The sequence below is a fragment of the Stegostoma tigrinum genome, chromosome 18 (assembly GCF_030684315.1).
Source record: "Stegostoma tigrinum isolate sSteTig4 chromosome 18, sSteTig4.hap1, whole genome shotgun sequence".
Lineage (NCBI taxonomy): Eukaryota > Metazoa > Chordata > Chondrichthyes > Orectolobiformes > Stegostomatidae > Stegostoma > Stegostoma tigrinum.
The window spans coordinates 15262732-15277667 of NC_081371.1; the positions used below are offsets into that span (position 1 = coordinate 15262732).

General features: G+C 42.6%; 1 protein-coding gene across 17 annotated transcripts in view; it reads left to right on the top strand.

Moving 5' to 3' along the window:
* cadps2 (Ca++-dependent secretion activator 2) overlaps positions 1–14936 on the top strand; it is a 607285-nt gene that overhangs the window by 447630 nt on the left and 144719 nt on the right. For 10 of the 17 annotated variants that reach the window (XM_059652338.1, XM_059652341.1, XM_059652344.1 and 7 more), the window contains exons 18-19: positions 2876–2980; positions 11947–12050. In XM_059652338.1, the coding sequence (XP_059508321.1) occupies positions 2876–2980; positions 11947–12050 (209 nt within the window). The remainder of the gene's footprint in view (positions 1–2875; positions 2981–11946; positions 12051–14936) is intronic. The other 7 variants (XM_059652345.1, XM_059652346.1, XM_059652348.1 and 4 more) reach the window with 1 other exon arrangement.

Below are 14936 nucleotides of genomic sequence, written 5' to 3' on the forward strand. Positions count from 1 at the left end.
GGTCGACACATGCCTGGCCCAGACATTGTTGACCAGTTTATTCAGGGCCAATGCCACAGAGACTGGGGAGAAAATACAAATGTCTGTCTGAGGTGGGAGCAATGGTACCAATGGAACTCACTGCCTTAGGTACACTTTGTTCTTCTTGCTTTGACATTCTACAGCAGTCTCTCAAAAAAGACATTAATCCATGGTACAAAACAGTGTAGAGCTGGATGAGCACAGCAGGCCAGGCAGCATCAGAGGGGCAGGAAAGTTGACATTTCTGGTTGGGACCCTTCTTCAGAAAGAAGGGTCTGAAGAAGGGTCCTGACCTGAAACTTCAACTTTCCTGCTCCTCGGATGCTGCCTGGCCTGCTGTGTCCCTCCAGCTCCACACTGTGTAATCTCTGGCTTCCCATGTGGAAGCATCTGCAGTTCTTGCTAGGTCTTAATTCATGGTATATGCTGGATGGACGTAAATTTAGACATCATGCTGGCGCAGCTACAGTCAGGGCTAGTCAGAGGTTCAAACAAACAAATGTTTAAAACAAAATCAAAAATTTATACAAATATGATATGGCAGTGTCACCCATAACACTCATTAGGTTTTTGTCTTTCTCGCCCTGCTGCTATTTCTCAGTGTTGCCCCTGGTTTTGCATTTGAGGTGGGAAGGAGCATGTTCCATGCTAGAGTCCGTCGGCACTGGAGTATTGATCAGATGAACCTAGAGAAATTTGTGAAGGACTGTCAGTCCAGAGTTTCCCTGCACAGTTTCTGACATTTGCATCAGGTATGGGGAAAATGGTGCCTGGAATGCAAGGCAAGGCCCTGGAGATACAGCTGGACAGTCTGGAACTGTTGATTTTCCTCTTTGTCCAAACCCAGCAGAGGAGGCCACTACACCTGGCCATGCCAGCCTGGTCCAAAGTTTCACCCAGGTTCAAGTAGTCTGTTTCTGGAGGATTGCCCAGCAATGTAGGAAGAAGGCCACCTGCCAGGAAAAGTGCCACGATCTTTTGTCCAATACCTTACACTCACCATATATCTGCTGCTGTACCCACCTCTCACCAAGTCCCACATTGTACTATGCTCAGCATTGCCTTCAACATCTCTTTCTCACCCTAACACACCGAACCCCGATACCAATAATCCTGTGTCCTCCTTGTGCTGTCTACTCATTCAGTCGGGTCACCTGCCCAGTCTAACAAAATGACAGCTGTAACACTCCCTTTCTTCTCTCTTGATACCCATGTCTAAAGGAAAACAGGCCCCAACAGGGCAAAAGCATTTGGATAGGCAGTGTACTTCTTGACATTTAGCTCCTCACACTTTATATGAGAGGATCTGACTCTGAGTACCTCGTAGCTGATTGGTTGCATCCAAGCCCCTGGATTGGTATCAGATACTGCCATTGTCTTTCTGTGCCAGGATCACATGAACAAAGGCTATCTCCCTTGACCTGCCTGAGGTCTGCTGACAACTGTGAGAAACTTCCTGTCTTTATCTATGTAAACAGTAAGGCTGGAATATCTAGTCCAGGGTGCAAAATGCAAAACTGCAAGAGAATGTAGGGATGCTGTGAGCTCAAAATAAGTCAGCACCATGATAGCGAGCAAAGATGCGAGAGATGCAGCGTGGTCCAGCCTGTGAGCTGGGTTTGTGTCCCTGAATGCATAGTATCCTCACTGCAGCATTTCAATGATTATTGCCAGAATACCCTAAGGTGCTGTATAGAAGTGCCGAAACATAGTGTAAGTGCATCGGAGATGTGCCATAAGGGTTTCAGAGTCTGGCACATGTTGGATGTCAGTGTATGAATGTGGCTCGTGCTAACAGAGCGTTTCCAATATGTTAGTGTGTGGTGTCCAGCATGGAGACCCTTCAAAGGAATCAGCAAGCTGAAGTCACCAGGTACAAATTCAGGAATCCTCAAATGTGTGCGTTAATCTCTAGAACTAACTAACTCAATCGCTGAGCTATGAAGAAGTGATCAATTTGCAGTGAAATACAGCTTTGTCTGAAACAACCATTTTCTGTATTTGAATTTACTTAAAAAATGAAAATGGTTTTTAAAACCATTCTGAGATCCAGAAAACTACTTCAAGGTCTAGAAGTAGGTTAGAGTCCAAATACTATTGTCCATAAGCAGTTGTAGTGATCATCTTATCACAGCAGTCAAGGTTACATTTATTATTGCATAAATTTCACTCTAATTACTGGATTGTATTAACATTTCTTATTACAAGATGTGAGATATGTTGAAAAATATATGTACACTGACATGTAAATGTGATATGTCACATGGCTCAGGCGGTGGCAATGTTGAACCACATGAGTTGTTGTGCAGTTCTTGTACTGTCTTAAGTTATATTAAAAAGTAGTGTTACCTTTGTACTTATTCCAAGGTTGATCACTTGCATCAATCACTTGAGTCTGGCTGTTGCCAGTTTATCATTTTGGCTGCATTTTTTGAATGGTGTTGTAGCCTTGTAATCTGCTCTAGCTCGCCTGTTGTTCCATACGGGTCATCCATTTGCACATTTAAGTGTGTTTTTTTATTACTTTGCCCATTCTTGTGTCTGAAGTATTCACAATAATTGAACAGCTACATTGAGACTCACATTTCCATTAATATATCTGTTCAAAGTGCTCTTTTACCAATAGTCCATTATATCGTGGGGGGCTGTTAATTGAACTGCTGAGGATGCCTGGAGCCAATGGCCTTGGTACAACTCAGCCAAGTGCATTCTTTTTAAGGCATTTTATGTTTATGCCTCATTGCTTGCCTGTGCATCAGCCTCTTTATTATTCTATTACATGGTTATTGTTTGTTCTCTCTCCACTTTTCTTATATATATATTAAAACCCATCTTCTGCGCCTGAACATCGCAGTGCAGTCACCCAAGTCTAAGCAGCCTCCATGGCAGAATCTGCCAGCCAAAAAGCAGACAAGTGTATCCGATCTGAGGCAAAGTGGCATTCCTAAACAGAACACAAGTACTGTAACTGCTTCTTTCATGTGTCTGACAGACTTTAGTGGTGTAGCTGATGTCTAGTGCAGTTGATTAGTGTGGCTTCTGCACGTGAGAGATGCATTTATTCTGTACCAGAAGTGCGTTCCCTCAGATCATGTTATTATGGCAGAAAGCCGGTTTATTTTTCTTTTTGCGAGGGAGGTACCAAGGCTGTCTGTCTGAAAATTTACCGTAACGAAACTTAAAGAAGATGTCTTGCAGATATTGCTGTTTTGAATAAGGTTGTCTCTTCTTGTTTTCCTGGTACACAAGAATCAACTCCCACTGTCATAAAGCCCACAGCCTCCAACCTCATTGTTCCCCAACCCCGCACGGCCCGTTTCTATCTCCTTCCCAAAATCCACAAACCTGCCTGCCCTGGTCGACCCATCGTCTCAGCCTGCTCCTGCCCCACCGAACTCATCTCCACCTATCTGGACTCCATTTTCTCCCCTTTGGTCCAGGAACTCCCCACCTATGTCCGTGACACCACCCACGCCCTCCACCTCCTCCAGGACTTCCAATTCCCTGGCCCCCAACACCTCATATTCACCATGGACGTCCAGTCCCTGTACACCTGCATTCCGCACGGAGATGGCCTCAAGGCCCTCCGCTTCTTCCTGTCCCGCAGGCCCGACCAGGCCCCCTCCACCGACACTCTCATCCGCCTAGCGGAACTCGTCCTCACACTCAACAACTTCTCTTTTGACTCCTCCCACTTCCTACAGACTAAGGGGGTGGCCATGGGCACCCGCATGGGCCCCAGCTATGCCTGCCTCTTTGTAGGTTACGTGGAACAGTCCATCTTCCGCACCTACACAGGCCCCAAACCCCACCTCTTCCTCCGGTACATTGATGACTGTATCGGCGCCGCCTCTTGCTCCCCAGAGGAGCTCGAACAGTTCATCCACTTCACCAACACCTTCCACCCCAACCTTCAGTTCACCTGGGCCATCTCCAGCACATCCCTCACCTTCCTGGACCTCTCAGTCTCCATCTCAGGCAACCAGCTTGTAACTGATGTCCATTTCAAGCCCACCGACTCCCACAGCTACCTAGAATACACCTCCTCCCACCCACCCTCCTGCAAAAATTCCATCCCCTATTCCCAATTCCTCCGCCTCCGCCGCATCTGCTCCCACGATAAGACATTCCACTCCCGCACATCCCAGATGTCCAAGTTCTTTAAGGACCGCAACTTCCCCCCCACGGTGATTGAGAACGCCCTTGACCGCGTCTCCCGCATTTCCCGCGACACATCCCTCACACCCCGCCCCCGCCACAACCGCCCCAAGAGGATCCCCCTCGTTCTCAAACACCACCCTACCAACCTCCGGATACAACGCATTATCCTCCGACACTTCCGCCATTTACAATCCGACCCCACCACCCAAGACATTTTTCCATCCCCACCCCTGTCTGCTTTCCGGAGAGACCACTCTCTCCGTGACTCCCTTGTTCGCTCCACACTGCCCTCCAACCCCACCACACCCGGCACCTTCCCCTGCAACCGCAGGAAATGCTACACTTGTCCCCACACCTCCTCCCTCACCCCCATCCCAGGCCCCAAGATGACATTCCACATTAAGCAGAGGTTCACCTGCACATCTGCCAATTTGGTATACTGCATCCACTGTACCCGGTGCGGCTTTCTCTACATTGGGGAAACCAAGCGGAGGCTTGGGGACCGCTTTGCAGAACACCTCCGCTCAGTTCGCAACAAACAACTGCACCTCCCAGTCGCAAACCATTTCCACTCCCCCTCCCATTCTCTTGATGACATGTCCATCATGGGCCTCCTGCACTGCCACAATGATGCCACCCGAAGGTTGCAGGAACAGCAACTCATATTCCGCCTGGGAACCCTGCAGCCATATGGTATCAATGTGGACTTCACCAATTTCAAAATCTCCCCTTCCCCCACTGCATCCCTAAACCAGCCCAGTTCATCCCCTCCCCCCACTGCACCACACAACCAGCCCAGCTCTTCCCCCCCACCCACTGCATCCCAAAACCAGTCCAACCTGTCTCTGCCTCCCTAACCGGTTCTTCCTCTCACCCATCCCTCCCTCCCACCCCAAGCCGCACCCCCAGCTACCTACTAACCTCATCCCACCTCCTTGACCTGTCCGTCTTCCCTGGACTGACCTATCCCCTCCCTACCTCCCCACCCACACCTTCTCCACCTATCTTCTTTACTCTCCATCTTCGGTCCGCTTCCCCCTCTCTCCCTATTTATTCCAGTTCCCTCCCCCCATCCCCCTCTCTGATGAAGGGTCTAGGCCCGAAACGTCAGCTTTTGTGCTCCTGAGATGCTGCTTGGCCTGCTGTGTTCATCCAGCCTCACATTTTATTATCTTGGAATCTCCAGCATCTGCAGTTCCCATTATCTCTCTCTCTCCCACTGTCATAAACCCTGACTGAGACATCTTGGAACCAAGTCTTTAAAAAGATTAGCACTTACAAGATGGCAGTTGCCAGAGATTATTGTATTTTAAGCCTAATGATGCTGAAATGGAGATTAATGTCAGGTAGTGTAACACTGTTGCTAAAATGTGTCTTGTGGGAGAACAGCATTACTCATATGGCCTTTGAAAACAAGGTCAACACATAGTTCGTACTTTATGTTAATGGCATTTTTGTAAATTTTTGCAGTGAAATTGATGCACTCTTTCCTGTAGGTTATTCTCATTTACTTGAAATAGCTACGCTAAAGGTGTGAGAACTGAAAATGCTAGATCTAAACAGGAACAGAATATTAACAATAAGAAAGACATGGAAAAAAAAAAGCAACATTTGGGCTTTTGTAGGGACATATAAATTACAATGCATCTCAAAACATAAGCAATATTTGATAAAGTAGTGCTTAGATTCAGCCTAAGAATATGTTTTCTTCGGTCGTGTTAGTGAAAAGTAGAAGTGAAACCATTTTATTTACATCTACATCATGTCAATTCGCACATTCAATTTTGCCAAAGAAACCAAAATGTGATCCACAAAGATTGCTATGATAAAGGCCACTTAGAATAGATAAAGCCGATTGGCTTACCAAAATATTGCAAAGGTGGGCTTCAGACATCAGACCAACCTTGTTTCACTAGGATGTAATTTTTTGAGGTATGACAAAGCTGGTTGTGTGGATCCTCAGTAGGCAATAGCATGTCAGCAACACAATTCTTATCCTTTTATTTCCAATTCTGATGTCCAGTCTAGCAAAACTCTGTGCCAGGAATGAGGTATTGCAAAATGTGCACTCTCTGGTTTAGGTTTTTTCAAAACTTCAAACTCTCTGTCACGTAATAACGGATAAACAATGAGCAGGTATCTGACTTACAGCTTTGTCATAACAATGAAGAGGAAAGGGATAGCCACAAAAAAAGAGCTCTCTGTGATCAGTGTAAATTTACAGCAAAACGAAAAATGTTGAAAATGCACGATACAAAAAGGAGAGGAAAACAACAAACTGAATTTAATTGAATAATTGTACAGTTGTTTAAACTTGCTGTTAATCCATATCAGGAAGTGATTACTGTAAGAATCTACATCTACTTTAAGTTGTATGCCATTTTTTTTCTGAAACAAGTACTGATATTCCCTCCAACATTGGCCATTAACTTCAGGCCTTGAATGTTTGGGTGATTCTTGCGTACTCCATGAAAACTGTGCTCTTGTATGTCAAATGGAACATCGAAATTCCTAGTTTGAAAAGGGCATATTGACCCTTTATTAAGGAAAAGAAAAATTGACATTTTTTCAGATTTAATTTAGCCTTGTTGCTTGCCCTTTCAGTATATTGGCACAATGTTTTATTTGCTTACCTAAACAGAAGCATCACAGTTGATGTTCTTGAGCTAGCTGTGTTGTGTAATGCATGCCACTGTGTGCTAATCCTCTTGAGTGGCATGATCTCTGTTCATAATTTTTAGCATGTACTTACCTTGCCATATCACAGAATTGTCTTGACAATTTTGAGAACTACAAACAGAAAAGAATGTTGGTCACAAATTGAACTAAAAGTTTAGTGCATAGTAATGATAATGTGTTAGAAGCCATAATTCTTAAAGAACTAAATAGTCAAAAACAAATGCAGAAATTGCTGGAGAAGCTCAACAGGTCTTGCAGCATCTGTGCAGTGAAAGCAGAATTAATGTTTTGAGTTCAATTACCCTTTTTCAGAACATTCTGAAGACAGGTCACTGGACCCTCACTGTTAACACTATTTTCCGTTCACAGATGCTGCTAGACCTGCTGAATTTCTCCAGCGATTTCTGCATTTGTTTGCTTCAGATCACCACATCTGCAGGTCTTTATTTCGCAGCTGAAAAATCGGCACAGTTAAAAGGTGAAGTAAGCCCCTCCAGTAAGTGAGCCAAGATGGCTTGAGTGTCACTAGATAGTGCCCTGTTGGCTATCATTAGCAAAAGCTTGGGAAATTAGGCATTATGCCTCTCTGATGGCATTGAAAATCAGTAGAGAGACCATTTTCGGAGAAAACCAGCTTGTATTCCACAATTTTTAAATGAAAGTGATCTTATGAGATCGCACCTTGATTGCTGTGTATATTTCTCATCTCCATACCTAAGGAAGGATAAGCATACTTTGAATGCAGTAAAGAAAAGGCTCGCAGGATGGTTTCCTAGTATGAGACTGTTGTCCGGCTATAAAACATTGGCTAAGTTAAGCTACAGTCTCTCGAATTTGGAAGAGTGGGAAGTAATCTCCTTGAAAGATAAAGTCTGCTACAGGGGTTTGACAGGATAGACGTTTAAAGGTTCTTTCTCTTGCCTAAGGAATCCGGAACATGCAGGCCTGTCTCAGAACAAGGGCTGAGATGAGGAGGACTTCCTTCATACTGAGTGTTGTGAAGCTTTGGAACCACCTTGCACACAAGATTGAGGCTGTGGACATCATTAAGTGTATGTAGTGATTGTAACAAAGTGAGCCAGGTAGACCTCATGGAATATGAGTCCCCTGATAGTGACTGTTAACCTGGTCCAATCAGGGGCTCCTGGCTGACTGATGTACGCGGGTATATCAGACCTCCTGATCACTGAGAACTGGACCAGTGTCAGTGTCAAGGACTCTCCACATGTAAATTAAGGGTGATTTGTTGAGGGGATACCGGCCTCTCTCAAGTTACTTCAGTGTATTTAAGATTACAATTTCCATTTGTCAAATGATACAGGTAGTGTACAAGAACGTGAAGCTGAAGGAGAGGATCAGCCGTTGTCTTAATGAATGAGGCTTGAGAAGTTTATATTGCCTCCTGTTTTTATTTCCTATGATCTCAAAGAGTTAAGGAATATTGTCAAATTACTATAAAGTGAAAAATTCTAGGTTTGTAAGACTTTTACATGGAAATGCTATTACAGTCTTAAACACAAATTGAGACAGATTTTCTTACACTGTCAGGAGGTTAATGATCAATATCTAACTGAAACTAGATATTTTAATGAGACAATATTTGTTTAGCCTGTCTTATGGATTCAAATCTGTCAGTTACAGAAATGCAGTGACACTTTATTAAGCATGTTTCAACTTTACAAGCAGTTCCTTTGAAAATTAATTTCCCTTTATATAGGAAAGACAGATCTGATCAAGACGTTTAAAATGTTAAAATAATGTCATAAGATAGTTACACAAAACGTATATGGCCTGTGAGACAGGAATGAGGGGGGAGATGTAATCTAAAAATTAAAGTGAATCCATTAAGCCTTTTCCCCTCAAATTGCTGGAGAAGATGAGACCATTGTAGCTTTCAAGACTAGACTTGGTGGAGTTTTGCTTGAGAGGAGTTACAGGACAGGCTGTGTGATCTAATGGGAAGATGCTAGGGCTCAATGGTTTACTCTTGATCATTACAGCTCACAAATAATTGTGGTAATGAGTGATGTTTCTCTGTAATATATGTGGGAAGCTATTCAGCTAACATCATATTAAGAAACTACAATGTTTTTTCTATTACTTGAAACCCGCATTCCTCTTGATGGGATAAAATCAAGGATGATCTTTCTTTTTCTTTTGCACCGGTCATTCTGCTCAGGCTGTCCCATTGGAGGATGAAACAATTACATTGGCAGAAGAGATAGTGGATAGGTCTCTTCCAGTGAAGTGGAACAAAGTCACAAAAATTTTGGATTTGATTTGGATGAGATTATCCTGCTCTGAATGAAACATCTAGCTAAAAAGCCATGCATCAACAAAATGCCTTACATCAAGCAGGATAGGCAAAGCACTGAACGAATTACTCCCACCTTACAGAAGGAAAGCATTTGAGATCCAGAATGTCCTTTGCTTCCAACCGATGGAGGCCATATAAGATAAAGATGGACCAAAGAAAGTTGGAGTAGCAGTGATCATTTTAATGACAAATGAAAGACTATGAGGTTAGGTGTAATAGAAGATAATTTTGTGCATTTAGATTTAAACTTCCATATTCCATTGTGTGTGGAGTCATATGTTATTAATAACCTAATGGCACAACAGTACTACTTCTAGCATGATGTTGGTAAAGGAAGTGTTCACAATCGTAGACTGTAACCTTCAGAAATTCATTGAGATAGAAGGCATTTATGATGAGCAACTTGTTGTGTTTCTTGGGAAATTCCTGTGAAGAAAAAGTAGTTTTGTCGTTGGGAAGTATGTATGCATGCAAGGGATGAAAAATCGGGTTACCTCAACACACTGCCCTTTTCTTTTTGAGCTAAAAGTTTACGTTCCTGACATGCCCTTTCCTACGAGAGGACTGTGCAAGGACTGTATTTGTTGCTTGGATTTCATTCAGATTGTTGCATAGTCGAAGGGCCTTTGACCTTTCTGACTCCTTGCACCCCACATGTGGTGCACACAATTTGCCCATTTCAAATGAGCAGCAAAAGTCCAAGTGCATTTTGACCAGAACTCTCCAAGCTGCATTCTTCACTTCCTGTTGCTGCAAACAAACCTGTACGGTGCTTTAGTGCTAGGTCCTGCTTCAGACTAGATTTAATTAAAAAAAGGATAAAAATGAAAAAGAATGGATACTGGGATGACCATATGGAACCAATGGATAGCTGCACTTTGCAGTATAAGGACAGCAGACACAAATGGAACAGAACCGCCTTTCCAGACTGATTCACCCATATAATGTTATGCAGCTATGTAATCTACTTTGCGAGACCTACAGCCAACATGCACTTCAGGAGAAATATTTCTATTACCAACCAACAGGACCGTAGTTATTAAATATTTTGCTTTATTCCAAGATAATGGAAGTGATCTTTAATATGAGCTCTTGTTATCCACAGATGCCTCTTATTAATAGCAACAACATAGAACTGCACACTTACTCACTTAGTTACATGAGATAATCCATTGTACTTCATTCAGACTTTTAGGAACAGCAATGGCCAGCGCACAGAAATTAATTTGACTGCTATCAATCTCTAACTGGTCAGTGCCCATGGTCTAAACTTTCACTGAGATGGTAACTTTTTTTTTAAAGTGTGCACACTGGCTTTGTTTGCCTATCAGCAGGCAGCAATTTGGACCTGACTAGGCCTGTTCTGGAGATAGGCATGCCCTATTCCTCCACAGTTTCCCTTGAGAGGGTGCAGCTGATTCATAGCACTTCAGAGGCATCACGAAACATAGTCTGCATGAAGGAACCTTGGAATATAAATTTAAAGATCCTCCTCATTTCAGGCTCTGCTCTGCGCCCATACCCCATGGCCCATCATGCCTTCTTTAAGTACCTAAGGGACTTAATTGTCCTTTCACCAGCTATAGACTCTACAGAATCAATAGACCCTGTAGTGGCAACAGGCTGTATTTTAAAAACAGTCATTCATTCATTCATTACATTCACCATGTTACAAAAAAAATAAGTTTCACTACAGAAGGTATAATCAGGCTTGGTTGAGAGCACAGACAACCTTTAGACTGTTAAGACAGCTGAGCCCTAGGAAAAGCATTGCTTGATTGACAGCACTGGCTCTCTAATCTCTTTTGTCAATTGCACAATGTTTACTAATAAAAAGTTAAATTGCAATTTTTGAAATTGACATGTGAAATGGTTTGGATGATTCAAAATTTTATTGCGCTGGTGTTAAAAAAAAACTACTTTTAATATCATGAAAATTAATGATATTTTAGACATCTCATTGTCACTATTGGCTCCATGTGGAAGGGTGGCTGAGAGTCAAACCTAGTATGATAGTCATGAGTGACCATGGATAGCATGTAGGGAGAGAGTGAGTCAGTGAGAGTGGTAAGGGCTAAGAAGACCTTATTTTTTCATTCCACTTTGGATGAAGTCCCACTGCACTAAGGCAGACTTTTTAAACTGCCTGCTTTGACACTGTCATCCTCAGTGGGTGCCTCAGACCCTTTCCTGAGTCAGATGGACCAACCACAGCCTGCACGGGACCCCTGGCACCGAGATCCTGTCCTTGCAGGTTCGTTACCCTGAAGCAGGCATGCAAACCCTGGGAATTCTCCTGACTCCCATGACCCACCTCAAAATTGAAAATTAAGACGCATCATCAGTTGTTGTCATACCTACAGTGCTGTTAGGAGGAGAGCTCCAGGATTTGGGATCAATGATAGCTAAGGAACAGAATTCCAAAGTCAGGGTGTTGTGTGGCTCAGAAGAGAATTTGCAATTGATGATGTTCCCCTGCATCTGCTTATTTTATCCTAGGTGTTGGAGGAATTAGGTTTGGAAGTAGGAGGCTTATTACTGAAGATTACATGGCAATGATGCTCAGCTCTCTAGCACATCCAAATAACAAGCAATTTTTCATTGATTATACTAAAATTCCCCACGTTTCCACGCACATTAAAACAATACTGTGATTCATTAATAACTTGCTGTTCATTGTGCAGTTTTATATTAAAGTTTTTCTTACTCTTGCATATTATACAGCAATAAACAGTTGGACTGAAATTATTTTTATTTGACAACAATAGAGACCTTAAGCCAAAGAGCCCCCGCCAAAAGATTGGAAGATGTAATTCGACTGGCTGAACTGTGCATTGAGGTACTTCAGCAGAATGAGGAACACCATTCAGAGGTGGGTTGTTTTTAAATTCAGTGAAATGGACATGTAACAGACAAGGACCTTATGAATGGTCATCTCAATCTTGCTAATACCTGAGACAATTTCTCCTTTAAATCAAGTTGATGCCTTGGGCTTGATTGCCAACCTAACGTTTGAGTGTGAAACTGTGTAATAAACTGCCCACATGATCTTTCTTTGATTCTCATTGATTTTAATGTAAGTGAACATTGGCTGGTTTCTTTGATGGAGAACCAGTCCACAATATCACTTTAAGTTCTCATGGCATGTTAACAATTCAGCTTGTTAACCTTGCAGAGTATTATTGGCATCAGCATAATTTCTGAGTGTGATTTCAATCCATTAATTGTTATCGCCACTGTTAAAGCGGCTGTCTCTAGCATTAATCAACCATTTTACCTACCTGCTTCATTCACAGCAACAGCGTATCTGGTTTGCAAGCTGCCTTGACACTTGACATGTACAGAATTGTTGCATCCATGTATATTTATTGAATAATACTGAGCCTGTATTCACTAGAGTTTAGAGGGGGAGAGGGAATCTGATCGAAATGTATAACATTATAGCTGGATGTTTTTCTTGATTGGGAAACCAGAACGAGGAGGATAGTCTCAGGATTCGGGTTCGTAAGACATTTAAGAATGAGATGAGGAGAAGAATCTTCACTTGAAAGATAGTGAATTCTAGAAGTCGGTAAAAACAGTGGTGGCTAATCACTGAATATATCCAAAAAGAGATTGATGTATTTTAGATTTTGAAGGCATCAAAGGGTATGGGGTGAATGCAGGAAACTGACATGATCACATCGAATGGTAGAGCTAGCTAAAGGTTTGAAAGGCTTACTCCTGTTTCTAGTTTCTATGTTTCTCTGTTTAACAAATAAGTAAAAATGCACTAATCATCACTAAACCTCTTTTCTGCTGCTAGGATGGTTGGTGTAGCCCCTATTTTCGGTTTAAACAGGTTGGACCTCAGCTGATTTCTTCTCAAAATATATGTTGCATTTGTTACAGGGAAGCAAAAATTTTCAGGAGCAAGTGTCGTCAAATTTTGAGCGACACAGTTCAGATATACACTTTATAAAGCAGAAAATGCGAGAAATACTTAGGTGGAAAGAGCAATCACAATCAGAAATTGCTGAAAAAAAACTTGGGCCAGAAACATTAACACTGCTTTCTATCTCTGCAGGTATTGCCAGACCTGAGTTTTTCCAACAATTTCTAATTTTGTTTCGGATTTCCAGCATCAACAGTTCTTTGGGTTTTTTTTGTTTGGGTGGAAAGAGCAACAGGGTTAACTTTTCAAGTCAAATACAACTCTTCGACAGAACTGAATGAAGGTAGAAATATAGTGGCCTCTGTAGCCTTGAAAGGGAGAGGAAGGGATTAGTACTAAGAACAAAAGGGAAGTTCTGGGATACGGTCCGTGGTGTAAAGAGATTGAATGAAAAAGATATGATGGAACAAAGGGCAAAGGGCATTTGTCTGGAGTATGAATGGTGGAATACCAGACACTCTGCCCAATGCAAAGCCATGAAAAACAGGACTCAAGATATGAATCAGAATAGACAATGAAGTTCTTAAATTGTTAAATGCAAAGTTGAGTTCAGAGAGCTGTAAAATTCCCAGTTAATAGAAGAGGTGGTGTCCCTTGAGCTGGTGAGGAAATCCATATTTATACTTAATCATACATATTTGGTGCAATGAATTCTCTAACATTTCTAAACTGCTTTCTCTGAATTATTGCCTCACACCACCCCACCTGCGACAACTTTGAGCTTGACTGAAGACTTTTTGCCAGACTTTGACAAAAAGCTGCTCAAATCCAAATTAAAGAACTTTTCACAGTTCACTTAGTTTGTTAGTTCATCAAAAAACATTGGGAGGCTTTTTAATCACAATCTTTCTCTTCTGAATCAACGTTGGCTTCTATCTAATAGGTTAATACTCTACAGAGACGCTTCAAACTTCCTTCTGATCTCCAATTACATTAGATTTTCTTTTAAATCGAACAGATGTACATCCGATATCAGAATTATTCCCTTCCTTGAATGTGGATAACCAATATGAGAGAGTTATTGGATACCAACTATAGATGCCCCTAATTCCAGTCAGTTACAAACAGGCCAATGTGCTGCCCCGATGCAAAGACACTACTCTGAACTAAATATTGATTTTGAGGTTGGTTGGCTTGCTGAGCTGGTTTGTTGTTCCGCAGACGTTTCATTACCATGCTGGGTAACATCCTCAGTGCAGCCTCTGATGAAGCGTCGATGTGTTTTCCTGCCTGGTTTTTAAACTCTGGAGTCCGTTGCGATGGATTGCCTCACTTCTGGGTTTCCTCTGTAGTGAAATGTATATGGGGTCGAGTTCAATGTGTTCATTACTAGCATGCTTCGTGGAGTGCCACGCTTCCAGGAATTCTCGTGCTTGTCTCTGCCTAGCGTGTCCCAGGATCTTGGTGTCGTCTTAGTCGAAATTGTGGTTCTCCTTGTCCTTGTGGATTGTGATGAGTGAGTACTGGTCGTGTCAATGAACACCAACTGACTGCAAAAAGACACGACCAATACTCACTCATCACAATCCACAAGGACAAGGAGAACCACAATTTCGACTGAGACGACACCAAGATCCTGGGAAAGGTCAGGCAGAGACAAGCACAAGAATTCCTAGAAGCGTGGCACTCCACGAAGCAGGCTATTAATAAACACATTGAACTCGACCCCATATACATTCCACTACAGAGGAAACCCGGAAGTGAGGCAATCCATCGCAACGGACTCCAGAGTTTAAAAACCAGGCGGGAAAACACATCGACGCTTCACCAGAGACTGCACCGAGGATGTTACCCAGCATGGTAACAAAACGTCTGCAGAACAAC